Source organism: Ammodytes marinus, assembly GCF_949987685.1.
Source record: "Ammodytes marinus genome assembly, chromosome: 21".
Classification (NCBI taxonomy): Eukaryota; Metazoa; Chordata; class Actinopteri; order Uranoscopiformes; family Ammodytidae; genus Ammodytes; species Ammodytes marinus.
In genome coordinates, this window is record NC_137225.1 from 11,492,414 (window position 1) to 11,508,460 (window position 16,047).

Genomic DNA, 16,047 nt, shown 5'->3' on the forward strand with positions numbered 1-16,047 from the left:
AATATAATGTGATGTATCCGAGATTTATAAAAAACACACGGCTTTGACACAACACGTGTAGCCCCTTTGAGGTGTTGGTCTCATAGTTGATGCTTTTTATTTAACGTTTTGATCCTGTGAGGGAATCTGTAATGCACTGGTGTATGCGGAATATAGTGGGTAACAGCTGGATATTTCACAGCAATACAGAAAAGTGTTAACAGCAGCAATTTGCCGGTAAGAGTATGGTGTGAATCTAGAAAGAGAGAAAGTGACAAACAGTCTTAGAAGCCTCTGCTGCTCTATAACACTGGGTGGCATTTCAGGTAATGGCTTGGCTTAGAAAATCTTTCTGTTCTTGCTCTCTTTTTTTCTGTCCATCACAGACTTAATTGCTCTCTACGTACACATACACACACACATATTGCACATAGTTAGTCTCATTGACTTATAATTATGTCCTCTCTCTGCCTCTATTTTTTCACTCCATCCTTTCTCTCTCTCTCATCTCCATCTATCTCTCTCTCTCTCTCTCTCTCTCTCTCTCTCTCTCTCTCTCCATCTCCATCTCTCTGGTGACAATGTCCTGCAGTCATGAGGCAAGGTCAGAGGAGTGAAATCCATTTAAATACTGATGCAAGCCTCTGGAGGGCCGCGCTCAGCCTCCGCAGCGCTCCTCTCTCCCTGTACGCTTCACCCAAATTGATGAATGGATGGATCTCCGTAGAACAGTTAATATTTGTCCTGCATTAATCAGTCAACGTTATATAACACATCTTACTGGCACCGTGTTTGGACTACTTTCTCACTGTCGCCCACCCCAAAGAAAATAAGTTTATAGAGAGAAAAAACAACCTGTTCTTCATTGTTGAGGACTGCAGTGGTGGTGGTAGTTTGTGAAGTAGGGTTAGGGTTAGGGTTAGGTGTGTGTGTGTAATGAGTGAAACCCCGGGAAGTCCCTGTGTGTGTGTGTGTGTGTGTGTGTGTGTGTGTGTGTGTGTGTGTGTTTGTTGATCCCAGGTGCATCTTGCATTTGAAATGTTTCCACCCCAGAGTTTACGGCGCACCGAGGGACCTGCCATTTCCATGTTTTAATCCCCTTCTCGTGCTATGTCGGGCGCTCCATAAAAACGCCACATGTTGCACGGCAATGAAGCGGCTACCTCATGTATACATGTAAACTGTTCCAAGGTGTGGCGGGGAGGCCAAAAACACATCTATTGCAAGCAGGAAGGATTTGTTTGGCCAGTGCAAAGGTCACAAAGCTGCTGGATTATCACCCAATAATTTATCCATCTGAATATACTACAGATGATGACTAATAATAATAATCTAATGATAACATATATAATAGTGTAGGGACCTACACACACACCATTGCATCTGATCCACTGCTAGCTAGATCAACAGCGCAGAGCCCTTGTGGTCTTTTCCATTCGGCCCCTCTATGCTTGCCTGCATGTGAGAACCTCCCTCGCGTTGTAAAAACGAGCAGCCAACTATTAGTCAAACATGGATTCCTAATTAAGTGGAACATATTTTCTTTTTAACTGCTTTTGATTATGCTATCCTCCACTCCCTGTCAGCTGCAAATAATTCAGATAATTTGCTGGTGCATCGTTATACCGTTTTAATTATACGATGATGGACTCCAGTTCCATGCAGCTGAGTCACTGTTTCATAATTCTCTTTTAAATACACCCCCAAATACCTGCCACTGTGCTCCCAGTTTGTCAATGAAACTCATTTATGTGTATTCCAGCTTTGCCAGGGCCTCTGTAAAAAAAAATAAAAAAATAAACTGTGCTTTTTCAGGCCCCAAATTGTAACGCAATTGTTCTAGAGACAAATAAAATAAAAAGAGGGGAGAAAGTACGAGAGAAAGAGGGGGCACAAAGTTAAATCTGAAGCAAACTTTGGTATTTTCCACAACTTTTTTCAGTATAAATAAAACTTCTATCAAGATGATATAAAAAATGTAATGTAAAAATGACTCAATTATCTAAAAGCCTTGGGGGCATATAGTGCTCCTCTGTTCAACTTGTTTTTTCATGCACACACACACATTCAAGGTGCTTTGGAAAATGATCCTAGCTCAGTAACAAATGATTATCATTTAATACATCTTGTGGGAGCAAAATTCTGTGTGATTTCCTCTTTGTTAAATTTCATAGCTTCCTGCATTATATTTTCCCCAGCAGCACGAAACCCGCTTGTGTGCCAGTCATTACGTAAATGTGTGTGCCTCTGCATAATTGAAGTGGATAGGCAGTTAGAGCTTTAGAGTTTCTCCAGTGGCAATGACCGTATAGCATCTGTACACAACATAAACTTGAATTGGAATACATTTCAGTATGTACATTTGTTCATGTTTATGCAACAGTCAATACAAATGTTCACTGTCCTTGCATCTCATATCTGCAAATGTATGTAAATACATTAACTCAAGCCGTCAGTTCACTGAGCTTGAAATCTGAATGAACATTAATTAAACAAATAAATATTCATTACGACAAAGACTATAGACAATTGAAATGGTAAATTGTTGTTGTTACACGCACCAAAGGTCATTCACTGTGCGTCTTTGGGTTTAAGTATTGGATTCTTGCAGTGCAACTCATTGCCTTGACAAAGGAGTCGCCATAAAGAGCTTCACTGGCTAACCTGTTATGGGCTTTGGATTGATTCTATAGGTTATTTATAAAAATAAAAGACTTCCATAACCCCTTCTGTAATATGTATTACAGAGGAAAATTGGCACGTTACCCATAAATTAACCTCAAAAGAGCAAATACAACCACTTGGTATTTAGATAACGTAATGGATTTACAGTAAGCATCCTCCGAAACAGCATATAACATAGTATATCCACACTCTTACTGTAATGACTGAAACAAAAATGGTGCTAAAACATTAGCTCGACACAAAACGTTAAGCATTTTTTTTAAAGTTGGATTTGAAACGTATGTATTCATATTCCCATTGCCCCTTGTGAACTATTTGGACAAACATTGTAATAACTCTCAGAGAGGAACTGCTCGCGCAACTCACAGAGCACAGATCTCCAGATACTGTCACAATCCAAAACAAATGCTTTATCAGCAATTCTTCAAAATGAAAATGAAATGTAAACACTGATGGGCTATCTTCAGTCTCATCTCTTGACACCTAAGATAATAACACTCCTGTAATCACCAGCGCGCGCGTGCATCTGGGCCGCTAAGAACACGATCATGTTATCCATCAATCTCTTGAGTCTATTTCCACACTGTATCTCTGCTTTCTCTTTTTTTCCCCCGACAGCAAACCCTTCTTTCGACTCTATGGTAAAAAGATGCACGGTTTCAGAGCATTTATAAACAATGCCGGTGGCCCAAATAAGAAAAGTAACAGAAGATAACTTAATCCTCAAAATAAAGGGGGATAAGTCCAATATGTTTTAAGTGGCCTATAGACTGGAGGGTTTAAGCCATCAGTGGGATTCTGAGGGTTACCTTCACTCTGCTCGGCCCTGGAGCCTTCTCACCATAAATCTGCTATTTAAAAAGTAACACTCCACAGTACGGTACACTCTCCTCCTTCCATCTCTCATTACCCTGTGCCGTCTTAAAGCTTTTAATACTTGTCGGTGCTTGCTATTCACTATTGTGCTATTTTTAAGAGCCCGGCTCCCGTTTGTTGTCATGCCGAACGTTTAGGTAAACCAGTCCAAGGGAATTCTGGGTTCTTGTTCCCAATGGCTGACAAGATAGTTAACTGTGATTTACAGGCATTGGCACTGCATGGCAATGTTTCAGCTAGGATGATGGAGTCCTTCTGCAATGTGCTTTGATGACATGGGAATGAATAATAAAAATGTATCAAAACGATGATGAGGGAGCAGCTTCTGGCCCCGGAATTTTTTTGGGCATCCTATAAACTACAATTAAAATGAAGTAATATGTGCCAATGCATGCCTGATGAAAAGGTTATTTTCATCTCTGGGCAGCTAAGCAACTATATATCTTTCATTCAGGGGAAAAGCTGTGAAGTTGGCAATGAAACATCCTGCGTTCCTGCGAGTTAAGAGGCCCACACCCTTACCTCTTTTATTTCTGTATTGTGCATATGTAATTGGAGGTGCCCATAATTAAATCAATTCACTGGTGATAACAGATTTCACATCCTGTTAGCAGTTTCTTTTTGGAGTAGGGCCGCCATGACGACATCTAAAAATACCCCTCTTTCATGCATCATCAATATCCTCATTACATGAAAGATGGGCGTCAGGTTGAATTTGCTGTTTTTCCTTTAATGCCACTTGACAGGCTAGCATCTTGCCTGTGTCTGTGACACACTGCTTGTTTTTTTTGTCTACTCTGTAAATTCCACTTTTGCAGACAAGCGGAAAGCGGTTTTATAACACACACACTGAAGCTAGTCGTGATCAAGGCTCGGAACTGGAACGGATGCACCCTTGTCAAAATCATAATAGAGAAGCCTGGACACACATTTACTCTGACATTATCATCTTGCTGTTTGCGTTACACTTCAAAATATTGCATGAACACACGCCTTGACACTGGAATTGCACACATTTCAACACCATTCCGTCAATAGCAAAAACGTGCCTTTTTGTGACAGTGACCCGAAAAGCCACCATATCTATTTTGGTGTCAAGTATGGCTTTTTCTTCATGTAGTCATTTGGTCAAAAGATAAAGTTTGATGTGAGTTTTAGCTGACAGTTTGTTCTTCTGCAACCACGTACTGCTATAGTACAGTATACAAAAAACAACAGTAAACAGTAGCTTCAGATGATTTCATTTGCATGTGATTAAAAAGCGGTAGATGCGATGTAATTCTTTCAACATCCGTATTGCATACGGCATCTCACTGACCCCCACTCAGGAGATATATACAGCATTTATTCAGTGGAGCACTCTGAACACATGCTGTATAGTTTCAAATCTCAACCTGCAGAACTGACCGATAACTGACTTCTATGGCAGATGTTTATCCTCTCTGCTCCAGTTGAATTGAGCCAAACCATGAATATTTACCAAAGCCAAACTGTTGACTGAGCGTTTTCTGAATGAATCACGACTTCTCCCACGTGCACTGTACGGTGTGTGCGCTGCTGCTACACCACTGCTCTCGTGTGCATCCGCTAAGGAACGTAAAAACTTCAAATAATTTAACACTTGAGAGGGTGTATACGCACCTCACAGGGGCATCAAATAGTGATCTCTTTTGTTTTAAATGCAAGTGTTATGTGTGAAGCTTTACATTTCTGCAGCAAAAAAATAAGTAAAACATTAAAAAAACACAATGCTGCATTTTGATGTAAGCCTAATTTTGTTTTGTGTGTGTGTGTGTGTGTGTGTGTGTGTGTGTGTGTGTGTGTGTGTGTGAGTGGTGGGGTGGGAGGGAGGCAATACAATTGATTCTGTTTTTTTCCCCTCATTTTTCATCTTAAGGCAGTACAACATTTTCCCTAGATACACACTACAAAGTGAATTCCAACTGTGCTCTGGGACACAGTGTATAGGCACAGGGATGTCCACAGGCAGAGGCCTTAAGTCACACTCTGTGATGCTAACCATAGCTCTACTGTACACGCCCACTTTGGCATTCTCTGTCTAATTACTGTCAGCCAGACGATTGGGGTCATCCGTGTCTGCTTGTTGTTTACTTGTTCAAACTATAAGAAATGTCTATTGCATGTAATTATTATACACCCTCATGTGCTATACACACAGACACATTGTGCAGGGTTGTATGTGGTTTGTATTAAGTTTATGTTATTCTATGTTACCAGCCCATTGTAACATATAGAGAACTCTCCTCTCCTCTCCTCTCGCCTCCACTGTTCCATCTGTGCCCTCTATATGAAAGGGAATAGTTGAGCAGGCCTGACAAAGGAGGCAGAGGTGCTGAGGGAAGCTGAACACTGCTGGAAGGGATTCTTATCTGTGTGTGTGTGTGTGTGTGTGTGTGTGTGTGTGTGTGTGCGTGTGTGTGTGTGTGTGTGTGTGTGTGTGTGTGTGTGTGTGTGTGTGCGTGTGTGTGTGTGTGCGTGCGTGCGTGCGTGTGTGTGTGTGTGGTAGAGTACATTTGTGTGCATGTGTGTCAATTTCAAAACAGCATTACAGAGATGTAGTTTTCATAGACCAATAATTTACTGCATGATCGCAAAAACATGCATTTCAATCGTATAAGTAATACAAAGAAGATTAATTATATTTTCAACGTGTATCCAAACATACAAGTCATTAGATCCAGTGTGGTAAGTCACCTTTAATATTTGTAACTGCCAAAGTCCACTTATTGCCAATACAATGTATGTTGCCATTTAAATAAATCTGATGTGCTGGAACTGTTTAATCAACCAGAGCCATTTAGCTGGAAACGCAATGTAACATATCGAGAATGAAAGGCAATGGATTACAAATAAAAATAAACATTTAATTTGACAGTTAAAGGAGAAGTAAGTGATATGGTCCTTTTAGCTAACTTCCTGTCAGTGACTGCAGTTAGCAGTCCCCTCCCTCGTCCCGACGTCACCACCACATGAACGCACAGCCGTCTTCGTCAGAAAGTGCCGCCATGGAGAGCAGCGAGTCATCGTTCACAGGCACAGAGATCCACCTCTTTATATCGCTCTGTCTCCTCATTGGATAAAAAACGAGTAGGATACTAACAAATTGTATCTGGCAATAACTGCGAAGCTGAATGACTGGGAGACCTGTTATGAACTGTGGATACTGTTTAAATGATTGCTGTGTGTATATAGAGTGATTAAACACGTATATTAACAAAATAACATCACTTACTTCTCCTTTAAGGGATGACTCTTACATATTTTACTGTGTTCCAAAATAAAATGGTATTTGAACGAATATTGTTGCAGAAGAGGAACGTAAAAATATGTTTTGGTGTGTCTGGCTCTCCTCTGTCTAACATCAGATCAGCAGTGAGTGGACCTGTCTGCTGCTCCTCTTGCCTGTCTGACAGAGGACCTGTCTGCTGCTCCTCATGTCTGTCTGACAGAGCCCGGCTGGCCATGCGCATGCTGCCGTCCGAGCTGGGCCTGCCGTTGCCCGGGCAACATCAGCCACATAGTAGTAGCTGGCGTGGCTGCGTTGGGCAGCTCACCCTCATTATGCTGCTCCTGGCTTTGATGTGGTTTGTGAGGCTCTACCTGCATTACTGCAGCCAGTGGCTCTACCTCCAGGCCATAGCAGTTCCTGTCAACAAGTGAGTTCGCTTCCTTTGATATCGCCCTGAACGCACACACACACACACACACACACACACACACACACACACACAAGTATGGGAGGGGGGGGTTTGTGTATGGATGCACATACACACACAGAGCAGAACTGCATAGACACTTTTTGTGAGTACACACATCACTGCTGACATAAATCTCTTCATATGGAGGGTAGTTAGCACATACTGTATATACAAGTTCAGGCACACGCATTAAAAGTACTGTCGTGGTGAAAATGATAAACAGCAGAGGACGTGCAGTGTGTCTGAGTGCAAACACACACACACACACACACACACACACACACACACACGCACACACACTTACTGGATACACCCAAATCATCTGTTTGGAATCCCCTAATTAAGATTTTAACAAGACTCTCTCAATATTAACAAAGCATTGCTGGGGGAGTTTGTTGAATTCACAACACGGCTCTGAGTCCCAAAAGGCTACACTATTTGGAAGGAATGTATTGTTATTATTTGGTACACAGCACTGATAATGAACAGCCATAAGATACCACACAACTGTGAAATCACATCTCAATGGCATATGGTGCTGATTTAATCCCTCACAATAAAATAAGCTGGCTGCAAAAATTGCACACGAGCAGTTTTTTATTACCATAACACAGGGGTGCAAACATCACGCGTTAAATCATGGAAAGTGATAGAGGAAAGGCAGAGGGAGGGGAGAAAATGTTGCAGAATTTAAGTGAAAAAAAAAGAAAAAAAAGGATGGACTGAGGGGTTGGATAAGAGGTGAAAAAAACAAAAAATGCGAAAACAGAGGGGGTCAACGCGGATGACAACTTCCACATGTCCGAAGCTGCCGCTCTCCCTCCGAGCACTTCTCTCTCCATGCCATGGCAAGAGCTGGTGGTGTCCAGAGAGAGAGAGAGAGAGAAACAGAGAGAGAGAGAAACAGAGAGAGAGAAAGTGACAGAGTGGCCAGTGTGATGGCAGGGCTCCCTCCGTTCTTGCTTTCTCTCTCTCTCTCTCTCTCTTTCTCCTGTGTGACTCCTCTTTCCCCCACAATCTATCCACGGACATCACAGCACAGAAAAGTGTGCCCTGGAGCGACAGATTCTGTGGCCCAAATGTTGCTTCAGTTACCTATGAGCTCTCCTGTCTCGCTTTCTTTGTTTTTTTTAATACACCGACGTTAGTCAAAATATTCATGCTAAAATGTAGTTAAACTTCACTAAAAGTAAACATGTAAGGATCCATTATGCACAATTGCCCATTTCAGCGATAATATCTTATTTTGTATTATAATGGATTTGTCATTGCGGATTAGTATACACTACAAGTAGTTACTGTAACCATTGAATCGATAGGGGTTCAGCAAAGGTTACAACAACTGAAACATACTAGAGTGGAAGGGCATACAAAAAAAATTATCTCAACGTTGTTCTTAAGCACAGTCCCTCAGTTTCCCTCAGTTTCCACCACTGATCAAGAGCCAAGCGTATGCCATCAGCACTGCACATGCTAAAACCTTTAAAAAAGTACCTTATGTTGTATTGAAATTGCAATAGGATATCACATTTGTAAGGGAAACCAAATCTGATTTAATATGGAATGATGTTGCCACCGTCAATATGTGATACGGATCCAAGCCGCCAACGTCAAAACGCTGTAACGATTAATTGAACTATAGGAATGTTCATCGTGTCAAATCAAAATATCACTAGAGATGAAATATTCCCCCTGTCACTCTTGGAATGAGATTCAACAGTGCAATTTATCTGGGAAACTAAAATAAGAAGAAGAAGAAGAAGAAGCCTAGGGTGTTAAGGAAAGATAACATTAAACTCCTGTGTCTGCACTGGCCATTCAGTGAGGTAATCTCCATGCTCTGAAAAAATAATGTTTTTTTTAGAGGATTGGATCTGTGTGTTTGGAGATTTATCCTGAGATAAAACACGGATGGATGGAACCTCCACTGTCAGATTAATGGACGGAAGCTGAGAGAGGCTTGACTCTTGGAGCAAATCAGATGGAAATTAATGAGCAAAAACTGGACCTGTACTTGCTCTACCTGCTCCTGACGGATGGGAAGATTAAGAAACTCATGAGGCTTGCGGTAAACGGGAAAGGAAAACATCTCTCAAGTTTCCCCTGTGATTTGTGTTAAAACAGGTATTAACGCTGTTGCTCTTTTCTATTTGAAGCTATATAGTGCGTAACTTCTGTTGCGACAATGAGGAACTCTGAGTAATAGCAACAACACTGTCGGCGCGTCGACATGAGATAAGCCTTCGATGATCGCGCATGGATCTTTGGGATATACCTTCTGCTGTACTTGCAGTCTTTTTTCTTAGCGGTAGAATCAACAACTGAAACGTTTTTTTAGGTTCATCTTGGGGATTTTTCTGAGCTCCTATTGTGGAACTGATAGGCTTGATCAACTTGGTGTCAACTTTTTTTGATGATGGCTTGAATGTAAAAGACATTAATTGTATATGAAATAGTTACGCACTATGCCTTTAATTTGATTTGTTTACAGATTATCAAAGCCAATGACGGGTGTCCTTAAACACATCACATGCCACCAGTAAGGCAGCGCACACACTTTTAAAACAAACCAATACAATGTTAATTGTCATCAAACTAATTCAACGTGATTAAATCAACCACCAACAATATACCATATAGTGTGTGAATGGCAGGGGCACCAGTTGCCCTTGAGCTGCAAAAGCGTCACAAACACAAATAAACATACATATTGACACGTGTGCACACACACACACACACACACAGTCTAAACACACGCACATTAATTCCCTTTTCCCACCAGATTCCAGTTCCACGCGCACACGGTGGACCTCGTGTACCAGAGTTCTCTGCTTCACACCCGGGAGGAGCTGGCCATGGTGGTGGTGGGTCCCCTGACCTTGAACGCAGCGTCGCTCCTGCTGGTTCTGATCAGATGGGGCTGTCAACAGATATTTGGCTCACTCCCTTCCTTCACGTCAAACTTCATCATGGCTCAGGGAGTGTGGACAGTCCTCCACCCCCTGGCGCTCTTTGCGGTGGACGCCGTCCTCGGGGTAAGTCACTTTTAAAAATAACTTGGGACACTTGTGCACTTAAAATAGAGAGAGAGAGAGAGAGAGAGAGAGAGAGAGAGTAGTTCACTTTATCTCGGCAAAGTGACTTTAGATTACAAAAAAGCGAGGGAGGGAGGGGGGAGATGGGGTGAGGGTGAGAGAAAAATAAATGTGTGGTTAGATCGGTTTTGTCAGTGAGGAAATGATTTGTTCACACTTGACACTGTTGTTGAATGGGGCAGTGTAGATGTTGTACTGACTTTTAAGAAATAAATCCAAACCAATTGTTTTATTTGTGAAAAAAAAAAAAAGATTGTAGATTGAGAGGAACACCAGCTGCCCACAATGTGAAAACCTTGAGTCCTATGAGCCATCACATGATCTTCCTTGGATCAATCTCTGTCCTATAGGCAAGAGCTTCCCCGTATGGCAAATGTGCAGTCTTAGATAGTTACAGATATGTCTTTTATTTTTTTTTATTTTTTTTCAATCGTTGTCTGCTCAGCGCCTGGCCTACAGCCCAGACACACCGGTGGCTGACGCAGCCAAGCTTTACTGGCACTTCTATCGAACCGACCAATCAGGCGCTGCCGGAGTGATCATCACACTCTTTCTTTACGCTGTCACTTCCCTGCTCTCCATCACCATACTATTCATCTACCTGCTCAGGTAACGTTGTGTAACTTAAACAGTATGTGTGTGTATTTGTATTTAAAAAAACAGTATTTTGATTTTATTTTTGTCCACAAATTAAACATTATTACACAGTTGTCAATTGGCTGCCAGATAGATGTGCAGTTGTACACATTGTACATTGGTTTATATACCGTATATACTCACACATGCTGCTACGTCAAACATGTAGAAGCTTGATTTTGATTTGATCAAATTGAGTTATGGCTGTGTTTCTGTGGCAACCACATGACAACAAAGTAAGCTTTTACAAGTCAATCTTCTAGAACAAAAAAGAAATGGTGCCAGTTTGGCTCTTCGGCTATGCCAACTTAAAGGAGAATAAAGTGATGTGGTATTTTTAGCTAACTTCCTCTCAGTGACTGCAGTTAGCAGTCCCCTCCCTCGTCCCTACATCACTTCAGATGAATTCGCAGCCGTCTTTATCAGATAGCGCCGTGATGGAGAGCATCGAGTCATCGTTCACGGGCACAGAGACCCGCCTCTTTATAGCACTCTGTCTCTTGATTGGACAAAACGAGCGGGTCACTCAACATTTTAACAGCCAATTACCGCAAAGCTGAATGACTGGGAGACCTGTGTTGTGAACTGTGCATACTGTTTACTTGATTGCTGTATAAATATAGAGAGATATAACACGCATATTAACAAACAAATATCACTTACTTCTTCTTTAATGTCGGTGAACGTCAGTATTAAGACATACCATGCTGTATCACTTGTGGTGAGCATGTCCCGATAAATACAATGGATTCTGGTTACCCTGGATCAAGGTCCGTTTTTTAATTCCATATTGTTCTTTCAGCCCTGACTTTGAACCCTGTGTGTGACCTTCCTGGTGGCTGAAAAGCATCATAACACTGCAGCTCACACCGGGAATGATCATTTGGGGGTATTTTTGGATTGACACAGCCTGTAGGGACAGTCTGCCAGTGGGGAATGAGGAGCCTTTCTGAAACACTCTGACCCTCACCGGCCTACTGCTTCTCCAGCACTCGTTCACAAATACCTTTAAACCTTCCACCCCCGCGCGCAGCCTCATGACATGTTCCACCTCGTACTGCATTTATTTTCCCCTCATCTCTCCAAGGAAAATAACAACAACAGCAACTGAATACAAATGTTGTTGTGATCCATTTTGATTTTTGTATAGTCGCATGGTATGCAGAAACCTCACACATGTACACACAGACGCACACATTGAGTTATCAGACACATAAGACACATGCGCACGCACCGCACAGTTGCCTTATTTGAACATACCACACTCTGCTGTTTGGTTGGAAATTTGAAAGCGTTTCCAATTCAAAAGTAAGATGTGTTTTGATCAAGCGTGAGCGTGTTACCCCCCTTACATTATGAGATTAGGCTGGATGTTTTGCATGGTTGGTATCACAGCAGGTTCCATACATATTGTGATGGATGTGTATACGAACACACATTATGCTCCATCCAAATGTGCTGTGAGTTCCACTCATGTCTTTCTCAGATTAAGGTCACTCATTCTGAAGCATTTACTTGCTAGGTTTGTAATATGTTTTCAGCACCTCCGACTGACTGCTATAACATTAACCAAGCTTCCATGTCCTCTATAGAGCTGCTAGAAAGTGTCCTGATGAGTGGGGAAGAACAGGAAAAACACTGAATTGCAATGGGGGGGGGGGGGGGGGACTATTACACACATTGCAGAACCACTGACTCCAAATTTCCAGTTTAAGAGATTTTTAAATAATAGAAGGAAATATTGTTTTGCTGCATATACGTGAAAAAGTAGAAGGGCGGGCGATACATTACTGAATAATGTAACTCAGTATTCATCCAAGGTGTGTTCTCTCCCACCCTCATATGAGAGCAAATTCCATTAAGGGCTCAAAATGTAAGAAAAGCCTTATTGAATTAATCAGTTTGAGATTGGCGGCCGAGGAGAGGGTGCCATCTAATTTCAGTAAGCGGGACGCTTATCGGGCTCCAGCTAAATGGACAATATTAAAACAGCAGCCGGGAATAATGACTTCTGCCACTCAAGCGCCACGCGGGTTTGTATTGAATGTAGGCCACGAGGCTGAAGCAAGGCTGATCATTTTATGGGTTACAGTTTCCTATTGGCTGCAAGGAAGGGGCTCTGACACAGAGCGTGACCTATTTCTAAAAAAAAAGCCCCGGGCTATATGTATAGATAGAATGGACTGTTATCCTTTTTTAATTACATTTTAGTCAGCCTTTATTCACTCGCTGCAAAAAATACACATCAGCGATGGGTTTTACACCTCCGTCCTTTTTGAAAGTTCACAACACACTTTAATGGTGGTGCAGTGACATGCAAATGATCAGAACATTCAGGACAAAAAAAAGCAGTTAGTTTGCTCTCAATTACAGAATTACTGTTTATCTGTGTTTCTGTGTGAGCGAAGGATGTGTAAATTAAATTACACAATTCCTTTAGTTTGAAATGTACTTTCATTTACTGTATAATATCACAAAAAGTCCATGGATTGACAACTGCCAACTGATCCAATAGTTATATATTATGTAATACAAAGAAGAATTATATGCATTTAATGGACATAGTCATTTATTTTCTGTTTAAATGTATTCCATAAGTAAGGTGACCCCTGTACCGAAGAAGAGCTGATGCTAGCCTCATCAGCCAGGTCATACTGCAGAAATGAGTAGCACTACTTACATCCAGGGTACTTCCGACACTAGGGAAATGAGCCTGTTTTGAAAACACAGATTCAAAGATGATGAATTCCTCCAAGAGAGAATCGGCATAAATGAATGAGAAGCACAATTCAAGTGTAGGATGAAAAACAAAATGAATGCATGCTATTCCTGTGTCTGAGGTCAAGATTCTACAAACATTCCCTCTCCCAAGAGCGATGGGGAATGATGCTGAGTTCAAAGCCGCGCACCAGCTCCTTGTATAAAATCCCAGTCTCCTTGACGTTGGTTTTTATTTGAGAGTTGATTACCCTCTGACAGACTACAATCTCTATGGAAGGGCACAAGGTCTGTTAGTTTTGATGGTCAGCCAAGGCATTTGTTTACAGACATGGTGATTCTTTTTTAGGGGGGTTGGCTGCCTGCACCCTTTGTGTGGCAAAAATGAAAAACAACACTTTGGTGGTGTGTGTGTGTGTGTGTGTGTGTGTGTGCGTGTGTGTGTGTGTGTGTGTGTGTGTGTGTGTGTGTGTGTGTGTGTGTGTGTGCATGTGAGCTCATCTGGAGGATGATACAGATATATATACGGATCAATATGCCTTCTGCTCATGCCCAATGTTTTGTTGTGACTCAGGCCCGTCTCCCCAGACACATCCGCAGCCAGCACGTCCGCCGCTGCATCTGCCATCTTTTGAAGCCCAGGCATTAACACTGAAGAGTATATCCCAGGCTCTGACTCCCACACATTAACATATTTACAACCACACAGACACACACACACACACACACACACACACACACACACACACACACACACACACACACACACACACACACACACAAACAGACACACACGCACACACACAGCCAAACACAGACAACATCGCTGCAGTCGCCCTTTTTGTAAACAAAGTGCTTCCCACTCACAGGTCAATTTGTTTGATTCCTTTTGCTCTTTCTTTTTGCATTTGGAATTGACGTATTGTGCTTTCATAGAGCGCTGCATTGCAAACGTGCTTTGTGGTAATCAATAGAAGATTCCGTGTGTTCCTCCAGCAAGTTGGGAGCATTGAGATTGGACTTGTTCCATAAAAGCCAGCCAATATGGTAAAAAAGAAAAAGAAAAAATATATTCTATTATAATGCTGCAGGGCATAGTAGGTAGTTATCCACAATTATCATATTTGACACAAATCAAAGATCCATGCTTATCCTTGCTTTGACATTTGACCCCGCGTGACCTTCACAGGGCAACAGACAGTGATTCGCTATGGCGTCACTCCTGCTTTAACCTCCCCCTTTCCCTTCACTTCTTCTTCTTCTTCTACTATTTTCTCAAGGTTCCACAACAATGGTCGCATGCTGGACGTCTTTCAGCGGCTCACAGCCCATGAGGGGACTTACTTCCTGCCCCAAGACCTGGAGCTGTCCAATCAGGAGCTGAGTTACATCGTCAAGAAGGCGGAGCAGTGGCGAGGCTTCAACGGCGAGAGGCGCAAGGTATACAAGCTTCTTGCCACACTGCATGCCTCCCTCCACCACACACTCTCTCTCTCTCTCTCTAGACAATGCTCTTCTCCCTCAAACCCTCTGTGATTAATTGGGCTAATGGATGTTGTCTTAACGAGAGAACGAGCTAAAAGGTCACTGATGCTAATCTGTTAGATTGGTCTGTGTATATAGGAGAAGCATTTGCACGATACGCGTGTGGTACTGATTGGAACATTTTAATGGCCACCGCGTCGTTGTCACACTGTTCATCAATAATATCTCATTCAATTTGGTCACTTTTAACGAAGATATTAGGGGTCCGAGAGGATGTATGCAATGGGCTCATTTGATATCATTACATTTTCTTTAGTTACATTTCAGAAAGCTGAGAATTCATCTCAGAGGTCTTTAGCTTCATTCTAATTAGTACAAGATAATTACCCAAAACAGGAGCTCGGCTAGAAGGGCTGCCTGATTAGTCTGTGGAAAAACCAATTTCCGAAGATATTCCATTAAAAAAAAAGGACTGCTCAATCAACACACGTATTACTGGGATGTGGCATGGGCATTATGCTACACTGGGCATTCTCTTCATGCATGTGGACAACTCTGTGTCACGGGGACATGCAGGGTTCCAGGTTTATATAAATGCATGTCCTGGTGAAATGACTATTGCTCGACAGAGACCGTGGCTATGTTTGACAGCCCAAGCTCAGGTCGATGGCGATGAGACACGGGAAGGGCAGTGTATTAGCACAGAGGCCTTCTTACGCCCGTCGTAAAATCTTTTGCATAGTGATTGAAAATGTGACTTGTTGAGATAAGGGGAAATGGAACACAGCGATCAAACTGCAGCCAGCCCCCCCCCCCCCCCCCCTTTAATTTATTCTGTAGGAATGTGTTAGTTG

The 16,047-nt window shown here is 42.2% G+C and overlaps 1 protein-coding gene across 1 annotated transcript in view; it reads left to right on the forward strand.

Moving 5' to 3' along the window:
• The window catches only part of ofcc1 (orofacial cleft 1 candidate 1), a gene marked incomplete at both ends in the record, with an annotated part of 134,899 nt that overhangs the window by 69,194 nt on the left and 49,658 nt on the right, over positions 1-16,047 (forward strand). Inside the window, 4 exons of the mRNA XM_080050600.1 lie at positions 6,927-7,217; positions 10,042-10,294; positions 10,800-10,963; positions 14,989-15,148. Coding sequence (XP_079906726.1) covers positions 6,927-7,217; positions 10,042-10,294; positions 10,800-10,963; positions 14,989-15,148 — 868 coding nt within the window. The remainder of the gene's footprint in view (positions 1-6,926; positions 7,218-10,041; positions 10,295-10,799; positions 10,964-14,988; positions 15,149-16,047) is intronic.